Below are 16,287 nucleotides of genomic sequence, written 5' to 3'. Positions count from 1 at the left end.
CATCATTAACCCAGCCTTCTAAATAGTATTGGCATAACAGGGAGAAGCACGATGTGATGGAGGTCAGACATCAATGCAGACTGGTGGACCCATACACAACCTGCATATTCTAATTTTTTATATTTATTACAAGAAAACATCAGCAATTTAGAAGCCTCACCCTTCTCTCATAGGTGAAGCTCTGATGCTAAATGAATTGTCTATGACTGTGCTCCGTTTTTCTTTTCCTAACCTTACAATAGAAATATAGAAACACTGTTTTAAGGGTATCTTTCAGAAAGTTACAGAAGAATGACTATCCCATTTCATTTTGTCCTGAGATCCTCACTATTCTTCAGAATGTTTAAGGCAATAATAAAAAAATAAATTGTTTAAAAGCTCCTAAAAGTTGCTTTAATTGGCAGTCCTGGTCTAGCACAGCCAAGCAATGCTATCAATTCATTCACACCATACACACACTCATATGTAACAACCTGTGGCACAGGCATCACAGTTGCTACTTCCCCATTTCTAAGGGGAATATTGTCTGATTTTTGAACTGCATAGCAACTTAGTTTTCCAAAATCCTCCCCTGTGTTCCATCGTCTTGTGGTAACAGTCCATTGTCAAGTCATACATGTTGAAACTGTTGAACCGAGCTTGTGCTGGCTGCGCATTTGCTGTTTACTGCCGGTGCTGTCTGGAAGCCAGTTCTGCTCCATCCCAAACACACAAACAGGCTCAGCCTAATATCCCCCTTGCCATGCACAGCTCTCACTAGAAGCAGTTGCTCAGGCACAGTCAGATCAAACCTGGCAGCCTGGCCAGATGAACTCGAGCAGCCGTGACCTACACGCCAAGTTTCAAAGCCTCCTCCTTCATGGGGCTCTGTTACAGCCACGCTGCCTGTAACAGACCTGCAGTGAGGCACCATGGAGCAGCCAGGATCCCTGTCTCACAGTTGCATGGATGCAGCAGGGAGGACACACATGCACCCAGAGTCGAGCACATGGCAGCTGTCTTTCTCAAAGCTGATTATCTGATGTGGTCTGACAGGAGCTCCAGTGAAGCCGTATCCTTTCCAAAGGCTCCCTTGCTGTGGGAAAGTCAACAGATGAGGCAGTGGAACAGCATTTGGAAGGACTGAGAAGCCAGGCAGGAAGATTATTCTCTCCCTGCTCTGGCACAAACACACAGTAGTCACCAAGTGGAACCTCCTCTAAGCTCAGTTTTTTGGAGAAAAGAGTTGAGCGGCAGGGAAAGCCAGAAAGGGAGAGTCAGGAATTTCTCATTCTGTCTATGAAATAAACTGGGAAGGAAGCACACACCAGTGCCAGCAACCTATCATGAACTAGGTGATGGAAAACAGACACCAGCAGGAAAAGATGACATTTTCAAGACACTTTGAAAGATTATTTCCAGTTACAGTAGTGATCCACAGCACTGAGAAATTAGACCAGTCAGATGACTGGCGATGAGCACCATATGATGGAGTGAAGCTGTTTGACAACAACTGTCAGCATGAGCACAAACAAAACCCACCAGCTACATCAACAACAGTCCCATTCAGCATATTAATGAGGGAGCTGGGACAATCCTTCAAAGCATCCTGCAAGACTGAGGTCAAGTGACAAGTGATTTCATTTCAGGCTAAACACCTTTGTAATAATTCATTAGCTGGTACTTTTTTGTTGCACTTCTTTAGAAAACAAATCAGTTTCTTTCTAAGAAAAGCAATCTAATATAACCATACACTGCACTTTGGTCTGAACTTGGACAAATACACTCCTAAAGGAAAATAATTTCTATCTAGGATAAAAGGGATTTTTGGCCTTAACCTCAAAGTCCTCTTTAGAAATCTACTTTTATTATTTTAATCAAATTCATTCACCCCACATAGGGCAACATGATTCTAACCACTTGCTCTGCAAGTTTAGTACCCAGACACACTACAGAAGTTTTAACAGCTGTTGGAAAAATGTTTCAGCCTCTGACTTTTTAAAATGGAGCCACTGCAGCCAAGGTTTGCTGTAAATTGATGATGTCGCTGGATTAGATGCTAATATGCAGCTTGATATATTATCAATGAGAATGAGTCACAGGCCTAATTAGAAACATGACAGATCTAATTAGAAACATGACAAGAAAAGCTTTTGAGTCCACAATCTGGATTCTCCCTGACATGAAAGATTTGACATGTAAATACATTTTCATTACTGAGAGAAAAGAGACAAATTTCACATTTAAGCACAAAAGTGCCATGCTGGAGATGCAGAACTGCCTTCCTGAGAGTTTGGGGAAAAAACAGAAGTAGCCAATTTGATAGAAAAGAAAGCCTTCAAAAACGTGATTTACCCTTTGATGGAGCATCTATCTGCTTACAAAGCATCCATTCCATGTACCTTTCCAGTCACAGCCGTTCCACAGAGGCTTTGTGGCCCTCTGCCAGGTGATCATGTCTGGGGCTCCAATGAGGTGGCACAGGAACCTGTCCCATCAAGGTATTTAGGCCTGGTAAGTGGAATTTGGATAGAAATCACTGCTGTTCCTGGGAGTTTTTGCACATTTGGGTATTTACACAAATTTGGAATTATTCCTTATCTCATTACCTAAGAATGGGATTATTTAATTTCTACATCTATTTAAATCATATTCCAGGCCTAGATGAGATGACATTTCAGATAAAAACAGATGAAGGTATTGCTGGATAAATTTGAAATAAATGCGGTCTGTCAGGCAGAGACAGAATATTAAGGGAAACATTTTCTTCAGCTTACAAAACAAGCCACCACAATATACTAATGAGCTGTCAGGATGAAAGAAAGCACTTTAAACAAACTATTTTAACTTAGATGGCAATTAGTGTGAACCTTACAGTAAACATGGAAAAAAGGAGAGACACACTCTAACCCAGTCTTGATCTACCCCTGGTAAAACCAAAGGTTACCCCAATGTAAGGCTTCCAAGGAAAACAAACTCAAGTGGCACAGAAGCAACTGAGAGTTTTTCCAGACTTTACAATACTGAGCAGGAACAGTCATTACTAATAAACAGCCAACAGCTTTGCACTCAGATCTCTTTCTGTGAGGGCAACACTGAAGGAGATAGAAAGGAAGAGGTCAGGATGTACTAGCTTCTAAAATTAACAATTCACTAAAAATTTCACTTGAGAAAGCTGTTAATAAAAAAAAAAAACAAAAAAAAAAACCAGCAAAACAACTTACAGAAGGATGGTGTAACACCTCAGAATCAATGTTCTGTGTGTCCTTACTTGTACACGACCAGCTCCTGAGCTCTCTGTAAAACATGCAATCACAAAGAGATTTCACTTATCCCAAGCTGCTTTTGTTTCCTGTAAGCCAAGGAAACGTGAGCTTTGCAAAAAGAATAAGAAGCTATTTTGTTCTGAAATATTATTAAGCTATTGTTATTTGTCAGCAGGTGAAAACCATCTCCAGGCAGTGCCACTCATTCAAGGCACCAAGGAGCAAACAAGTGCTAATTGGATAAAAGTTACAAGTAATTACCATTGCCTCAAATGACAATTGGAATACCTGGCCTTGGAATATTTTTAACTGTTTCAAACTAAAAAATTAATTACAACTTTTTATCATCTGTCATTGTTCAGGGATATGCTTATTTCCACTCTTAGTGAAAACAGGCTTTTTACAAATCAATGGAATTTGTATTTTAGAGGAACCTGTGGAAGAGATCAAAAGTCATATTTTTCAAATTTGTAAATCAAGACATTTTACTGTAGCCATGATATTTTATGAAAAATCCTTTCCTAGGATTTTTCCTGTCCTGAGGAGCTGAGAGCCTCAGGAAAGAAGTGTAAACAATAACTATCTGCTGCTGTGGAATGCAACAGGTGCATCTTCCATTGGTCCATGTGGGTTGTTTTCAATTAGTGATCAATCACAGCCACCAGTGCCGAGGCTGTGAACAGACACAGGATTTTTGTTATGCATTCTATTCTATTCTTGTTCTTTGTAGCCTTCTGATCCTTCTTCTCTCTCTGTTCTTTTAGTATAGTTTTAATGTAGTATTTTAATATAATATATAACATAATAAATCAGCCTTCTGAGAAAAATGGAGTCAAGCCTCGTGTCCCCACACTTGGAGCATCCACTGCAACATTTTACACCTTCAGCCACTGCTGTTCAGATCACTGGTACATTCATGGTCCAGAGCTAGATTTTGAACAAATTGAAAGCCCACAGTTTAATGACAAAAGGCTCAACTAAAGAAAGACCATGAAACAAAAGAGAAAAATCCCCACAAAATAAATCGCAAAAGTATATCAAGACTTGACAATCCAAACCCTATGAGCTCAGTTTCAAAGTTTTTGTCATCAAGCTGACACATTCAGCAAACAACTCCCCCAACACATGTAACACTTCACAGGGCTTATTGAAGATGAAAGCAGCAGCTCACACCCTTGACATGGCCAACAGCAGAAAATGGACCTCAATCTGCCACTACTCAGAGATCCCTTCAGTCTAGAGAGGGAACTCTTGAAATATTCCTTCTTTATATTCATCTCAGCTCACTTGAGATTCCAGTCTTTAACAGCTAGAGGAAAACAAAAAGAGAAGACAACCCACAATATTCTGGGAAAGGGACTTTTACAAGTTGGCTTTGCTAGTGTGTTTACACAGAATTTACTTCAAAGACTCCTAAGATGAAGATTTCAAAGAAGCAATGTTCTGCTGAGGAGGTTGTTTGTTACGGCCCCTTTCAAACTAAATATTAAAACCCCTACTAGCTGATGGCCACGTGCTAGAAGTTACACTAAACAAGTGTGGCAAAGCTCTTGCAGAGTCTGGTGCTCCTCCATTTCCTTCTCCTTGCCTCCTTTACTGACTGCCTCAAGAGATCTAAGAATGGCAGACAGACAATACAATGAGTCTGTCATATCTTAAAACAAAAAAGTTTAAAACTCTTCTCTCTCTGCTCCTATCCAACTGTTTGTGGGGGTTTTTTTGTTTGTTGGGGTTTTTTCCTTTTTTTTTTTTTTTAATTATTTTCCACCCCTTATTCACTTCTGGTCCATATGAGTCCATGACCTGTAAATCCTCATTTTAGAGCAATTCCTGGAACAAGTTGCTTATCCTGGGGCCAGTAGCTGTAGGATACCTCACACCAAACATTAACAAGCAAAATATCATCTCAAAATAAAGTACAATATTAGTAACCCTCTTTTTCAACAGATCTTTCAAGGTTACCTCAGACCAAAGGAGCAGCAATGGGACTACTTCCTCTCCTCTAACAGCAGGGAGCACTAATTTAGGAAGATTAGGACTCAAGCAGCAGGGAATTTAAACTAGGCCTTCCTGGAGGTTCCTTTACTAGAGATAATTGGTGGCTGTCCATCTCCAGAATGGGTCTCTTATGCATCAACCCTGATTGCCTCTTTGGCTGATTAAATCCATTGAGACCACATTCCATAGCTGGAGATCCAATTCATGGGCTACTGGGCCAATAGATGAGCAAATCCAGCATACTGAAATGAACACATACTGCTTTAGGGGCTTGAAATGAAATCTGGGTTCACTGAAGCTAAAGGTCTCATTGAAATCAAGGACCAAATTTCATTTCAGATGGAATTTTCCTGTGTAAAAAGCACAAAACTCACCTAATACTGCTTTTGCTACCTTACTGTGAATAAACTATTTTTCCCTGTGAAAAAACCTTATTTTTTTCCTTTTAAGGTATGGCACCAGGGAAATTACACGAAAACAGAATGAATCACATGCCCAGAATTTCCTTTCTTGTCTGTAGGCTTGCACAAAACTCTGAAGTTGACAGAAGAAATTTAAAATTTTTTAAGGTTTGTGTGATTCTTTAGACCAGGACCTTATGGTCTAAATAGAAGCTCTTAGATTTGCTTTAATTTAACAAAAGAATTTTATATTAAAATTACAATAAAAATGAAAGAAAATCCAAATTTCAAAATCAGTTTAAATATTTTTTTTTCCTAAAAAGGAGTTGAAATGAACATTAATTTAAAGACAAAATGATTTATTTTTCAAATGAGATGGAACCAGTTTCATACACTATATACATTTCTGGTGCCAGGCAGAATAAGGATTAATTAAAATGTGGTATGGTAACACAAAGTAGTTTTGATTTTGCACACTGGTTTTCCTGTTGGTCCTTCCATTTTTACCTATGTCTTGGTGAGAAGGATATTTGTTTGGAAGTAGCCATACAAACAGTGACTATATTATAATCACTCCCCAGGAGCAAACTGAGCTGCTCAAGTCACAGTGTAAGGGACATTATCGGGGCTTTCTTCTGTCATAACTGTTTCAGTCAAGAACAAAACCTCTTCTTATCCTAACAGCAGAAGGAAAAAATATGAACTTCCTTTGTCACTAATTAATCTGAAAGTCACTTGAAGTTCCCTGTTATAACGTTAACTGGTATATATTACAGTCTTTCCAGAATTATCTCAGCCTTCCTTGGGTCAGAAGACTCAGTTGTCTAATAGAGACTTATCTACATAATAGTGTGAAATACAAAGCTGTGTTTCGTGTCAGGTTCATACAAGCAATGTGTGTATTTGTGATTGTGATATGTGTGGAAACTGACTGTGGGACAGTTATAAAGACAATTCTAATAAATAACTGAGGAAGTAAAGCATGGAAGAAGGCCTTTGAACCTCTCCTTTGTTCACAATTAACCTTTATAAATCTTGATTTAGGAGCATTTGAATTAAAACTTTAAGGATGTTGCTGTTTGACAGGAATTTTCTGCTTCTAGCTAAAAAGAGTTTTGCAATAATAACCTTTTGAAGTATCATTTTAGAATATTGCTTGTAGGAAGGATCTTTGAAACTATAGCTTTAGAAGATATCAAAAGGAAACATGCTTATTTCAACGCCTTAACAAAACAGTGAAAAGCAGCTTGAGAAAGGAGGATCAACTCAAGGACTGATTGTTTCCACTGAGGGAAGCTGGACATCACTGTTATGAGATTTATAGTCCTTGCAATTAAAAGGTGAACCCACATTTGGAATCTGAACCTCACCAGCTGGGAGATTTATTTCTTCTTTCGGAAGCTGGACCCCACTATCTGGGGATACTCCTTTCTGGGTTACATCCTGAGAAAAACTAAATCACAATAGTGTATAGAATTGTGACGTAAAAATTTGGAATAGAAACTGCTGAGAAAGCTTATGAGTACCCCTCTAAATACCTGTAAGCCCCAACTATCAGTGTGCAGTTGGAGGGAAAATTTCCCCCACTGTACCCAGCGCTGTATTGCTCATACTTTACCATATTAATTAATAAATTGATTACTGCTTCAATATTGGCTTAGTCAAGCTTATCATTTATAACACCTTAGATAAACAAAACCCTCCCCCACCAAGGAATCCACAATTTGGTTATAAACTTCCTTCTCCCTAGCAGACAGTCTCGCTGTACCCCATTGCACCCCAGTCAGGTCCGTCCTGGCCACTAGAAAACTCAGACTGAGACTATTTGCTAGGTTCTTTTCCATCCATCTCCCAGGTAAAACAAAAACACCCAAGAATCACCAGCCAGAGGAGTTTTTAATGTTGTGCACTGTGCCTCCCCTAATCCCCGGGAGTCACCCCCACCCAATTTTAAGGTACCCCAGTCCGGTCCGTCCCAGCCATTGGAATACTCACAAAACCCAAGATTCTTGGAAACGAAAATCTCGGAGGTAGTCCTTGAACCAAGGGAAAACTCCTCTCACATCTGGAATGGAGGGGGTTGACTTTCCCGGGAGCTGCAGCAAGCAGAAAGTGTGCGAATTCACCGGCAGCACTTGACGGACCACGAACTTCACTTGGCAGCAGCGTCCGTGCACCCTGCAGACAGCTGAGGTGTGCACCAGCGTGCCCCAGTCCTTGCAGGCGATCGGGGCAGGCCCAGGAGCGGCCGTGCCCGACCTCTGCCGCCGGCCGGCAGGGTCACGGTTCGGCTGCTCGGAACGCGGGCTCAGCCTCTGAGATTCATTATAAAGGAAATAAGGAACGACCCCGTGCTGGCTTCTCCGAGCCGCTTTATTTCTGTCCCGCGCCAGGATGGCGCTGCTTGGAATCGGCAGCGTAGCACAGGAGCTGTTCTTTGCCGCGGTGGCAGCAGCGCCGGCGTGAGAAGATGGCGCAGCACTCGCAGGCAGCGGCAGCGCGGCGGGGACAGTCTCTGTCCTGGCGGCGGGGACAGTCTCTCTCCTCACGGCGGTGACAGTCTCTCTCCTCACGGCGGGGACAGTCTCTCTCCTCACGGCGGGGACAGTCTCTCTCCTCACGGCGGGGACAGTCTCTCTCCTCACGGCAGGGACAGTCTCTCTCCTCACGGCGGGGACAGTCTCTCTCCTCACGGCGCTGGCAGCAGCGGTGCTCGTGTGAGCGATCCCCCTCTCGCCAGGAGCCGTGGCTCACGGGAGGCTCAGCGGTGCCGGCGGCGCGGGCAGGAGCCAGGCGGCCGATGCCCCGCAGGGTGACCTCCTTTCCCGGGCGGAGAGGGGTGCCGGCTGCGGAGGGGGAGCCGGCAGGGCACGGGATCCGGCAGAGAGCGGGAGCCGTGCAGCTGGAAGGGCAGACAGTGGCACAGAGCGGGGAGGCAGAGAAAACAGTGGCTTTTGTGTAAGAGAGAGCGGGAAATCGGGGCAGGGGTGGGGGTTAGGTCAGAAGCTAAGACGGGAAAGGCATAAACCCATAGCAAAGAGAGAAACCCTGAACTGATTGGGAACTTTCCAGGCTAGGGGAAAAACCACTCCAAGTGCCCTGGCTAGACAGGAGGCAAACATAGACTAAACATCCTCAAACTGCCATCCCAACCAGAGGGGGAAAGACCAAACATACTCAAACCCAGTGCAACAGGAGACCAAACAACCTCAAAAAACCCCACTGCCACAGGCAGAGCTTTTATAAATTATAAGCTTGACTAGGCCAATATTCAAGCAGCAATCAATTTATTAATTAATATAGTAAAGTATGAGCAATACAGCGCTGGGGACAGTGCGGAAATTTTCCCTCCAACTGCACACTGATAGTTGAGGCTTACAGGTATTTAGAGGGGTACTCATAAGCTTTCTCAGCAGTTTCTATTTCCAAGTTTTATGTCACAATTCTATACACTATTGTGATTTAGTTTTTCTCAGGATGTAACCCAGAAAGGAGTATTCCCAGATGGTGGGGTCCAGCTTCCAAAAGAAGAAAGAAGTCTCCCAGCTGGTGAGGTCCAGATTCCAGATGTGGGTCCACCTTTGAATGACAAGGACTTTAAATCTCATACCAGTGATGTCCAGCTTCCCTCAGTGGAAACAATCAGTCCTTGAGTTGATGTTCATCTTCTTTTCTCAAGCTGCTTTTCACTGTCTTGTTAAGGCATTGAAATAAGCATGTTTCCTTTTGATATCTTCTAAAGCTATAGTTTCAAAGATCCTTCCTACAAGCAATGTTCTAAAATGATACTTCAAAAGGTTATTATTGCAAAACTCTTTAAGGCTTAGGTACAAGCAGAAAGTTCCTGTCAAACAGCAACATCCTTAAAGCTTTAATTCAAATGCTCCTGAATCAACTGAAGATTTATAAAGGTTAATTGTGAACAAAGGAGAGGTTCAAAGGCCTTCTTCCGTGCTTTACTTCCCCAGTTATTTATTAGAATTGTGTTTATAATTGTCCCATGGTGGGTTTCCACACGTATCACAATCACAAATACACACGTTGCCTATATGTACCTGACACAAAACACAGCTTTATATTTCACAATCTGCAGCTGCCTGAATGCAAAAACTGCAATAGGAGCCTCTGTCCAGGGGGAAATCTCCCCGTCCTGTGCCAGCCCCTGGCAATGCTGCCATTCTCTGCTGCTGCTGCTGCTGCTGCTGGGGCACTCGGGGCTCTGGCTGAGCAGCAAAGGTGACCCTGAGCCAGGAGCTTTCCTTGGCTGCAGCAAAGCCTCGGCACACAAAGCCCTTCCTGGCGCTGTGCCCTGTGCCAGGAGGGATTGTGCCAGCCGAGCTGACCTGAAATTTCTTCTCCCAGGCAGCTTTAGGACACACAACATGGAGAAGCCAGAGCCCACTCTCAGCTTTGCACAGTCTTCCAGAAGAATCCTGTGTGTGAAGCAGCCTGAGAACAGGGTTTGGTGTCAGGGGAGGGGAGCTCAGAGCCCTTTTCTGCCCTGTGGGCTGAGGCTCTGCATTTGCAATGGCCCTGCAGCTGCCAAAGGGGCCTTTTTGGCTCAGCTGAGAGCAGTTCTGCTGAGAGTCTGTCTTAAAGCTGCTTTTCCTGCAAATGTGCCCAATGAATCCTAGTTTTTTACAGCCCCAGCTCTTGTGTGAGTGCAGGTGTGACAAGTGAACGATGGAACAGATCTGCTAGGGGGGAGGTCTCCTTCTCTTCTTTTGGTTTTTATTTTGTTTGTTTTGTTTTGGTTTCTTGTTCTGTTTTGGTTTGTTTGTTTTTATTGGTGTTTTCATTGTTTTGTGGTTGTTTGTTTTGGTTTTTTTTTTTTTTTTGTTTGGGTGGTGGTGGCATTTTTTGTTTTGGTACAGTTTGGTTTGGTTTTTTTTTTGTTTTTTGTTTGTTTGTTTTGTTTTGTTTTGTTTTCTTTTTTTTTTTAATGTACTCTCCCTTTTAGCTCTGGGCAGACCTCTGTAACTGTGTCTGACACTTCACTGTGCAGGTGGCCAGGGGGACCTTCCCCGAGCTGTGTGCAGAGGAATCCACATCAGCCCAGGCTGGGCTGGGCAGTGGCCGCTCAGTTCCATGGACTGGACGCGGCTCTGGACGCTTCCCTTAGAGCATCTGCAGGGAGGGAGCGCTGGGGCTGTCACTGCTGGGGTGTCACAGACAGGGGAACGCTGGGGCTGTCACCGCTGGGGTGTCACACACAGGGGAACACTGGGGCTGTCACCGCTGGGGTGTCACAGACAGGGGAACGCTGGGGCTGTCACCGCTGGGGTGTCACACACAGGGGAACGCTGGGGCTGTCACTGCTCCTGCCCTGTCCCCAACAGCTCTGCCAGCGCCTCGAGGGGACACAAAGGCTGAGCCAAAGGGTGAGAATTGCAGAAGGGGCTGAGCTGGGAGGGACCCATTGGGATCACTGAGTCACAGAATCACAGAATTACTGGGTTGGAAGAGACCTTCAAGAACATTGAATCCAATCCATGCCCTAACACCACCTCAGGTAAACCCTGGCACCAAGTGCCACATCCAATCTTTTTTTTTAAAAACATTCCGGGATAGTGACTCCACCACCTCCCAGGGCAAACCAATCCAATACTTTATTACCCTTTATCTAAAAAACTTTTTCCTCATATCTAACATCTCTTTCCCTTGGTGCAGCTTAAGACTGTGTCCTCTGGTTCTGTCAGTTGTTGCTTAGAGAAGGAGACTGACCCCCACCTGACCCCCACCTGACTACAACTTGAGGAAGCAGTGGAGAGTGATAAGGTCACCTCTGCATCTCCTTTCCTCCAGGATAAACAACCCCAGCTCCCTCAGCTGCTCCTCACAATATTTGTGTTCCAAGACTCTCACCAGCCTTGTTGCCCTTCTCTGGACATGCTCCAGCCCCTCCATGTCCTTCCTAAATTGGGGGACCCAGAACTGGACACAGCACTTGAGGTATGGTGCCAGTACAGGGGAAGAATGCCAAGTACACCAGTGCCAAGTGCAGGGGAAGAATGACCTCCGTGCTCCTGCTGGCCACACCATTCCTGATCCAGGCCAGGAGCCATTGGCCTTCTTGGCCACCAGGGCACACTGCTGGCTCATGTTCAGCTGGCTGTCGAGCAGTACCCCCAGGTCCCTTTCTGCCTGGCCACTGTCCAGCCACACCATCCCCAGCCTATGGCATTGCAGGAGGTTATTGCGGCCAAAGTACACAGAAGTGGGCATTTGGACTTACTAAACTTCAACTTATTGGACTCTATCCATCCATCCAACCATTCCAGGTTTCCCTGGAGATCCCTCCTATCCTCCAACAGTTGGACACACACTCCCAGCTCAGTGTCATCTGCAGATTTACTAATGAAAGACTCAATCCCCTCATCCCTGTCATCAATAAAAATATTGAACAGAGCTGGCCCCAGCACAGAGCCCTGAGGGACAGCACTGGTGCCTGGCTGCCAGCTGGATGCAGCAGCGCTCACCAGCACTCTCTGGGCCGGCCATGCAGCCAGTTCTGAACCCAGCACAGAGTGCTCCTGTCCCAGCCCTGGGCTGCAGCTTTTCCAGGAGTGTGCTGTGGGAGACAGTGCCAAAGGCCTTGCTGGAGTCCAAATAGACACATCCCCAGCCTTTCCTGCATCCACCAGGAGGGTCACCTGGTCATAAAAGGAGACCCGGTTGGTCAAACTCGACCTACCCCTCCTGAACCCCTGCTGCCTGGCTCTGATACCCTGGCCATGCTGTAAGTGCTGGGTGATGACACTCAGTATAAACTGTTCCATCACCTCACTGGGTACTGAGGTCAGACTGACTGGCCTATAATTACCAGGATCCTCCTTTCCACCCTTGTTGTGAGTGGGTGTCACATTGGGCAGCTTCCAGTTACCTGGAACCTTCCCAGTGAGCCAGGACTGCTGGTAAATTGTTGTGGTGTGTTCCTCATTAAGTTGTAAATTGGTTCATCTTATGTGCCCTTTTGTTGTAATGGTTCTGCCCTGGTTCTCCCTCTCCTTGATTGCCCTGTCAGTATAATATTTCTCCTCCCCGTTACCCTTGATGACCAATGTATCCATTCCTTAATCCCTCCCTGGCGCCCTGTCAGTCACTTGGTGGCCCAACTTTTCCATCTAGAATCTTCCAGTCAGGGCATCGAGTGATTGGTTCAGGGACCGGGGCCCCTCCCTATGTTTTCTCCTATTGGTTCACCCGTGGTGTCTGTTACCTTCTCCTCACTCCCACCCTTCCACCCATTGGCTGAAGACTGGAGTTTGTGTCTGTACCCACCCCTCCTTATAAACTCATGACTGACACCAGTTCGGGGTCTTCAGCTGTTTGTTTTCCCCTGGATTAAATCTGGACTGAACTACAGCTGGAGTCCGTCTCTTTCTCTCCTGTTGGGTAGCAGCCTTATTCACTGCGGGTCCTCGTCCCTCAAGGCGAAAGACTTAGGCGCTTTCCTGACTGAGCCCAGGATCGGGAGAGTGTCCCCATGCTGCTGGCAGTGCTGGCCGCAGCTAGCAGGGACGTTCCGAAGGGCGGTCGTCTCCCCCCTTCGAGGCCAGCCGCCACTGCAGTAAATGATGGAGAGCGGTTTGGCAAGCTCATCTGTCAGCTCCCTCATTACTCTGGGGTGGATCCCATCTGGGCGCATGGATTTATGGATATCCAGGCATCTCAGAAGTTCTCTGCCTCCTCTTGGATAATGGGGGGACCATTCTCTTCCCTGGCACCATTTACCAACCCAGGAGGACAGTTGTCCTGGGGAAAAGCCATCTTCCCACTAAAGAGTGAGGCAAAGAAGGCGTTAAGCACTTCGCCTTTCCTCATCTGCAGTTACTAAGATCCCCCCTCATCTAATAGAGAACAAAGGTTGGTCTTACCCTTCCTTTTACCATTGATATATTTGGAAAAACATTTTTTATTATTCCTTAAAAAAGTTGCCAAATTGAGTATGTACTGAGCTTTGGCCTCCCTGATTTTTTTCCTACATGCCCCAGCAACCCCCTTAAATATTTCCTGAGAGACCTGACCCTCCTTCCAAAGATAATACATTCCCTTTTTATTCTTAAGTTTCTTCAAAACCTTCTTGCCCATCCAGGCTGGACGTTTGCCTCATTGACTCATCTTTCAGCACACAGGGACAGTTGGTTCCTGTGCCCTCAAGATCTCTGTTTTGAAGCACACCCACCTTTCCCAAACTCCTTTGTTTTTAAGGGCTGCTTCCCAAGGAACTCTCTGAATAAGTCTCCTGAGAAGCCAAAGTCTCCGGAAGTCCAGTGTAAGAGTCTTACTGACGTTCCTTCTCATTTCACCAAATATCAAAAAGTCTGTAATTTCATGATCACTCTGCCCCAAGTGGCCTCCAACCACCACATCTCCCACCAGACCACCTCTATTGGAAAACAAAAAGATCTAACACAGTTCCTCCCCTGATGGGCCCACTCACCAGTTGTGACAAAACGTTGTCCTCCACACATTCTAAAAATTTCCTGGACTGCCTTTTTTTCTGCTGTATTGAGTTCTCAGCAGATGTTAAAGTCACGTACAAGAACAAGGGCTGATGATCCAAAAACATTCTCTAGCTGCTTATAGAATGAGTTGTCCACCACTTCTTCTTGGCAGGGTGGACGATAACAGGCTCCCAGTAGGATGTCAGCCTTGTTGGCCTTCCCTCTAATTCTCACCCAAAGGCATTCATCTTCATCAACATTAGTTTCAATACCTGTGGTGTCCAAAGCTTTCCTAATATAAAGGGCCACTCCTCCACATCTTCTCCCTTTCCCATCTCTCCTAAAGAGCTTGTAGCCATGCAGTGCAGCACTCCAGCCATGTGAGTCATTCCACCATGTTTCTGTAATGGCAATTACATCACCGCTCTACTGCTGGACCATGGCCTCCAGCTCTTCCTGTTTGTTACCCATGCTGCGTGCACTGGTATCCATGCACCTCAGCTGGGCTGCTGATTTCACCCCTAACTCAGGCTTACCACCCTTGGGCCTGCTTCCAGACAGCCCAACAGCATCCCCTTCCCTCTTCAATCCTAGTTTAAAGCCCTCTCAACAAGTTCTGCCCGTTCATGAGCTAAAATTCTTCTGCCCTTAACAGAAAGATGGAGCCTGTCTGCTCCAAGCAGACCAGATGCTGTAAAAGTTGCTGCATGATTAAAGAATCCAAAATTCTGTTGGTATCACCAACCCTTAAGCCACTTGTTAATAATTTGAGCTCTCCTATTCCTTTCCACCAAAGGGACTGAGGAAAAGACTGCCTGTGCCCCTGTCCTATTAACCATCTGAACCAATGCCCTGAAGTCCCTTTTAATTGTCCTGACGCTCCTCTTTTCAATCTCATCACTGCCAGCCTGGAGAATCAAGAATAGCAATAATCAGAGGGCTGAATCAGCCCAGGCAGTCTCTCAGTGATATCCTGTACCTGGGCCCGAGGGAGGCAGCAGACCTCTCTGTAGGGTGGGTCTGATTGACATATGGGGCCCTCTTTTCCCCTGAGAAGGGAGCCATCCACTACGACTACTCTTCTTCTCTTTTTGATATTAAAAGTGGTGATCCTTCTCACAGATGAATCATAATTGGGAGGCAGATAATTTTCTTTTAAGTCTGACTCTCTAGATCCAGGGGCTCATAGTGAGTGGAAGTGGCACCTGACTAACGGATGGGGGTCAGGTGGAGTTTTTATTAATACTTCCCTGAGCAGGGACCCATTTCCACTCCCCTTCATCTACCAAGCATTCTTCTGTACAGTGGGAGGCATAGGAGTCCTTTGGTCCTTGGTGGTCCTCCCTTAAGGATCGAAGGGCCGAACTCCACCAATCTATTTCCCTTTCCCTTTTCCCGATACTCCCTTAGTCTTTCAACTTCGTCTCTAAGCTTGGCAACCAAAGAAAGGAGATCGTTCACCTGTTCCCACCACAGGCAGATTTCTTCCACAACACCCCCTGAAACAACTGACAAGCTCAAACACTCCACACAGGAATGGGTTTGGACAGATGGATCCCTTTTAGAGGGCTCCATCTGGTTACATACACTTTTACTAACTGCAGTTTTTGATCACATAAAAACCATTACTAAAAGAAACCCCCAAAACCAACCAACAAAGAGAAACACTGCAAACAACACACAAAAACCCTTATTAGCAAGAAAACCTGCAACCCTGCTTTAAAAATGCAGGTGTTAGAATGGTGGGTGCTGCTGCCTATTATCTGTTCCCAACAAACCTCTGCTGTAGAAAAGCAGGTTGAATTAACATTCAGGCAACACAGTGAAGCCCCCACTCAACACTCACCACAGCTGGCTCAGCAATAGAGGCAAGAAAGGCTCTTTTTGCAAGGTTTTATTCCAGCAGAGTATCACATGTGGCTAGAGGGGACTGAGATGAAAAGAGAACAACCACGTGGAGCAGGCAGTTTAAGAAGGGGAAGGGGTGGAGGGTGCAGCTAAGGGCAGGGCAGAGGGGTTTGGTCTCCAGGGGAAAGGGCACAGCCAAGGGTATCCAAACAATGAGGGGACAGGGAAAGAAGAAAGCAGGGATCAGTGAGACAGAAGTCTAATGGGGAATCTGTCTTTCCCCCCCAGCAGGACCACCTCTATGGTAAGTAGTTACTGCTGTTGCCAGGGCTGAGAACTTGGGAATTG

The 16,287-nt window shown here is 45.3% G+C and overlaps 1 protein-coding gene across 1 annotated transcript in view; it reads right to left on the bottom strand.

The window, feature by feature from the left end:
• The window catches only part of LOC135283353 (uncharacterized), a 37,811-nt gene extending 28,766 nt beyond the window's left edge, over positions 1-9,045 (bottom strand). Inside the window, exons 1-3 of the mRNA XM_064394064.1 lie at positions 9,024-9,045; positions 7,640-8,393; positions 3,204-3,276 (exon numbers count right to left, since the gene is read on the bottom strand). Coding sequence (XP_064250134.1) covers positions 3,204-3,276; positions 7,640-8,393; positions 9,024-9,045 — 849 coding nt within the window. The remainder of the gene's footprint in view (positions 1-3,203; positions 3,277-7,639; positions 8,394-9,023) is intronic.
• Positions 9,046-16,287: the final 7,242 nt, after the last annotated feature.

This window comes from Passer domesticus, chromosome 18, assembly GCF_036417665.1.
Source record: "Passer domesticus isolate bPasDom1 chromosome 18, bPasDom1.hap1, whole genome shotgun sequence".
Taxonomy (NCBI): Eukaryota; Metazoa; Chordata; class Aves; order Passeriformes; family Passeridae; genus Passer; species Passer domesticus.
This window is presented reverse-complemented; position numbering and strand designations above follow the sequence as displayed.